The sequence below is a fragment of the Beauveria bassiana genome (genome assembly GCF_000280675.1).
Source record: "Beauveria bassiana ARSEF 2860 unplaced genomic scaffold BBA_S00117, whole genome shotgun sequence".
NCBI classification, from domain to species: domain Eukaryota; kingdom Fungi; phylum Ascomycota; class Sordariomycetes; order Hypocreales; family Cordycipitaceae; genus Beauveria; species Beauveria bassiana.
This window is the reverse complement of record NW_007930952.1, coordinates 2,423-7,113: the sequence shown is the minus strand read 5'-3', so window position 1 is coordinate 7,113 and position 4,691 is coordinate 2,423. Positions and strand designations below refer to the sequence as shown.

Below are 4,691 nucleotides of genomic sequence, written 5' to 3'. Positions count from 1 at the left end.
TTACTATACTCTTACCTCCTTTTAGCCTTTACCCTTCTATTCCCTTAGTTATAATTATATATAGTCTTATATCCTTTATTACTTTTTAAAGTTCTTTTAGGTTTAAAACTATCTTAATATCTCTTTATTAAATAAAGAAGTTTTATTTTTTTTTATTATACTTTTATATAATATCTTCTTTAATATATTACTATAGTCTTAAGATTACCTACTCTAAGTTATTTATAACTATAAAAGGTATTTATTACTCTTACTTAATTCTTAAGTTATTTATAATCTATAATATCTTTATTATTTATTTATATACTTAATATAACTTTACTAGTTTAAGGGGATTACTTAGTAAGTTTATAAGATCTAACTCTTAAATTTAATCTATAATTACTAGACTTTTATCTATTATATTAAAATTACTTTTTATATTTAAAAAGATTAATATAGTTTCTTAGCTATATCTTTATTATATTTTTATTATAATTTCTTTTTTTAAGTATAGATAATAATAGACTTCTTATTAATTTAATTCCTCTAACCTTAGTCTTTTTATAAATATATTATTTAGTAATATTATAAATAGTTTATTACTTACTATTTACTTAAATAATACTAGGTTCTTATTAGTATACCTTATTATTATATATAACTAATATTAGTAAATAATATAATAAAATACCTAATAGTCTCTTTAGATATACCTTATAGTTTTATACTTAAAGTAACCTATACTATTATTATTACCTACTTATAATATTATAGGTCCTTATAGTACCCCTAGTAGTAGTCTTATTACCTTATTTCTTTTTATATAGGTTATTATCTTTACTACTCTCTTTATATTCTCTACTTAAGATTCTAATAGTTTCTATATAATAGGTATATTATTACTACTTAAGGCTATCTTTATATATTTTTATATATATTTAGTTACTTATATTATTTTAGTACTTAGTACTAATATATTTAATAATTCTAATATAATATCTTTAAAATAATATAAATACTCCTTAATTATTTTTAATTTTTTCTATTAATATATAATAAGTAATTATATAGCTTTTTAAGCCTTAATATCTTTACTTCTTAGCTTATTTCTATATTAAGTATAAAATTTATCTTAGGTAAATCTTTTATATCTTTTACTTAAGGTATCTTTAAAGTACCTACTTTATTACTTCTAGGCCTCTCTTTAAAAATAAAGTACTATATATATTACTTTCTCTTTATCTTTTATATAATTATCTATATTAGCTTTAAAGTAAGTTTATAATATTATTAAGAAATTCTAATACTTAATATATAATCTCCCTTTAAACTAGGTATTAGGTAGTTATATTATTATTATATTCTTTTATTTTTCTTTTTTAAGTAATACTTTAAGGTCTAGTCTTAGTTTAATATTTTCTCTTTTCTTTATCTTTTATAATAACTTTATTATTTTCTTATATTATTATATATTTACTATTTATATAAAATACCTTTATAACTTATCTTTTATAAGTATATTATTAATTATTCTTAGGTTTATTAATATCTTTATAAGAAAAGATATTTTTCTTATATTTTATATAATCTCCTTTAATTTATAAATAAGATCTTATTTTATAATAATATCTTTACTTATAAAATCTTATCTCCTATTTCTAGGTACTATAATAAATTTATTATAGTCTCTTTACCTATTAAATAAGGTTAAGGAATAATAATCTTATAAGGTTATAATAAAGAGAGTACTTATATTTTACTATATACTTAGGTAGGGTATAGATAGTAGTAGGAATTATTATTATATTATTAAAGCTTACTTACTTTAATAATATAGTTAAGTACTTATATACTCTTTATATAACTAAGCCCTCCTAATACTAGTAGTAGTCTATATTAGGCGGTTAGTAGTAGCCTATGTCCTTATAGTAGGTTACTAAGACCCTAATAGTTAGTAAATTTCTTTAAATTAATAATATAATCTTATTATAATATTTAACTAATATATTATACTTATATAGTTATATAGTTATAATATATTATAAATTAAAGTAGCTTTTTTATAACTTAATATAATGTCTTTTTTTTAACTTCTAAAATAAAAATAGTTTTTATTTTTTTTAATATATTTCCTATATATAGTTATTAAGTAATATATATATTAAGATAAAAGATAGTAAAACTTAGTAGAATAGCTTACTTACTTATCTAACTTACTTACTTATTAACTATATTAAGTATTAAAATTAATATACCTTATTTTTTTTTAAAAAAACTATAATTACTTATAATTTTTAATAACTAAAATCTTTAAAATTTTAACTTATTAACTAATAAATTAATCAAAAATATAAATAATTAGTAATTAAGAAAATAAGATTTTTAATAAAATAAATTTTATAATATTTTATTTATTCTAAAATAAAAGGTCTTAGGAAAAAAGTATCTACTTTTATATGAAAATTATAGGCTAAAGTAAGTACCATTTCCTTAACTTAATTAATATCTAGTGGCTAGCGTTATAGTACTTAAGTGGTTACTATAGCCCACTCACGCTCCTACTACCACGGCTTCAACAACTCTTACTTTCGACGCACTCATTCAACGCAAGTAGCGGTTCTCCACGCAACCAGGCGCTAGTACGGAGTACAAGCACACCAGCGTGAATCCAGGCGTTATATAGCCTCATATATAAAAAAGTACTTTGTTTAACTGCTATGATACGGTGCCTGTTAGTAATCTGCCTAGCTCAGTTGTCGCGGGGACCCCGCAACACGAGTCAGAAGTGGCGTGCTCGCAAAAGTTCTTGTTACCATCTGATAAGTGGCCTCGGCATTTGGAATCGCAGCAAACCTAGTTCCTCAACTTCGAACCCCCGGGGCTAGGTAACGGCCGAGACGTATTATTGACAATGACGCAAATCAAGCCCATCGCGCCAGTTCCTCAAGAGGACCTCCAGACCGTGGTGCAAAGTCGCACCAGGGAGTGGCACTTTCACATTTACTTTCTGCTTCAATCGCCGACTGAAAAGGCCGCTGCCTTGGCGCTCCGCGATGCCGTGTTGAAACTTCGTCGCGATGGCAAGTCGATTTCGGGGTGTTGTTTAGACTCGCCAACTAATCATTCGTAGGCGCGTTTGTCGCGGTGCCGCTGCATCGCGTCAATGAATATCCCATCGGGCCGCATCCCGCCGGATCATACGAGAGTGAGCGCACAGCCATAAAGGCGTTCTCGGCCAAAGTTTCCATGTAAAAGCTGACTGTCTTGTAGTCTGGGTTCCTGATTCGTCATTCTCTGACGTCTTTTTTTATCTGGCAACAAACCGCGGAAACCTAAGGTGAGTTGGCCATAGATCTGCATCCGCACCTTGTTTCGTACGGTACTGACAGTCCGCCAGTGTCTTGATTCACCCTCTGACGGAGCAGCAGCGTCGCGACCACGAGTCTCGAAATGGCTGGCTTGGCAAGCCCTGGCCCATTTATCTGGATGGGCTGCCTCGAGAGAGTGACGAGGTTCCGCTCCAATACCCAGAGCTGCGACTGGGATGGTCCTCAGCCCCAGAGGACGAGTTATCTTTGGATGAGAGGCGTAAAAGGGGTGCCGAGATTGAAGCGCTGCTGGCGAAAGATCCCGAAGCCGCCCCTGCTCCCGTGCGTTGAAGCTGTAAGCAGGGTGATCTGCGGTGAAGCATCCAGGCGTCAATGTACGGATTACTGTTACAGCATTGCAAAATAAAATGTTGCTATTGTCTCAAGCCATAGTGGGGATGGTAACTAGATGAGACTCGTCGTGTCTCCCCAGTTGGCACTTGCGTACTTGTGCTTCATTACACTGCTCTCGCCTCCATCCTATCAGGCTCCACCTCTAATTCTTGTAGAAACACTCTTTGCTTAGTGGCTATCGAAAAACGTCTAGTTCCATCTACGATGCCTCTGATTGTCGATGAAGCATGGTCCCTCATTGATGGTCAAGGAGTCTGTAATCTGCAAAAAGGGCTAGTCTCTTGTACTTTGGTTCAATGAAGCAGAATTGTATGAGAAGCCCTGGCTCCATGCTCGCTACCACACTACTTTCACCTCGACGACCGCCGCGGCTGCCTCGTCCTCCACCACAATCTAACCTTCCTGCCTCCTTTTATTTTCTAACTCGAGAAAATATAATTATAAGACTCATCAACATAGGCCATTCTACTACTATCTATACAATTATTCGTCATGCTTCTACTCCCTACCATAATTTTCCCTGCAGCTACGCAATTCCTCACACAACTTTTAGCTACCCGATAACATAAGAGGTATTACTTAGTAGTTATATCAGAGCTTATTAATTTATTGATAGTAACCTTAAAGATATATATTAATAAGTAATTAGTCTATTTTATAAGCTTTTAGGTAATATAGTTTATTATAATACTTATTAATTATAGTTATATTTAGTCTTCTCTAATATTTTCCTTAACTTGAATTACTTATTTTTTAGACTATTATAAGCTTTATAATTACTTTAATATTTACTTTAATAAGTGCCTCAATAACTACTTTAATAGTTATATAAATAGTTATCTTAATATTTATTATATTTTTAATTATATTACTAGTTAAAGCTAAATTATAAAAATAAAATAGTAAAATTATAATATATATATAATATAGGTATAATAAACTATTAACGTAGTTAATAAGCGAGTAGGCTAAATAAGCGAGCAGGCC

General features: G+C 29.7%; 1 protein-coding gene across 1 annotated transcript; it reads left to right on the top strand.

Moving 5' to 3' along the window:
- Positions 1 to 2,893: 2,893 nt before the first annotated feature.
- On the top strand, positions 2,894 to 3,641 carry BBA_10290 (dopa 4,5-dioxygenase; the record flags this gene model as incomplete). Its single annotated transcript, XM_008605387.1, has 4 exons — positions 2,894 to 3,080; positions 3,113 to 3,187; positions 3,253 to 3,319; positions 3,380 to 3,641. The coding sequence occupies 4 exons, from the start codon at positions 2,894 to 2,896 to the stop codon at positions 3,639 to 3,641; spliced, it is 591 nt and encodes a 196-aa protein (XP_008603609.1).
- Positions 3,642 to 4,691: the final 1,050 nt, after the last annotated feature.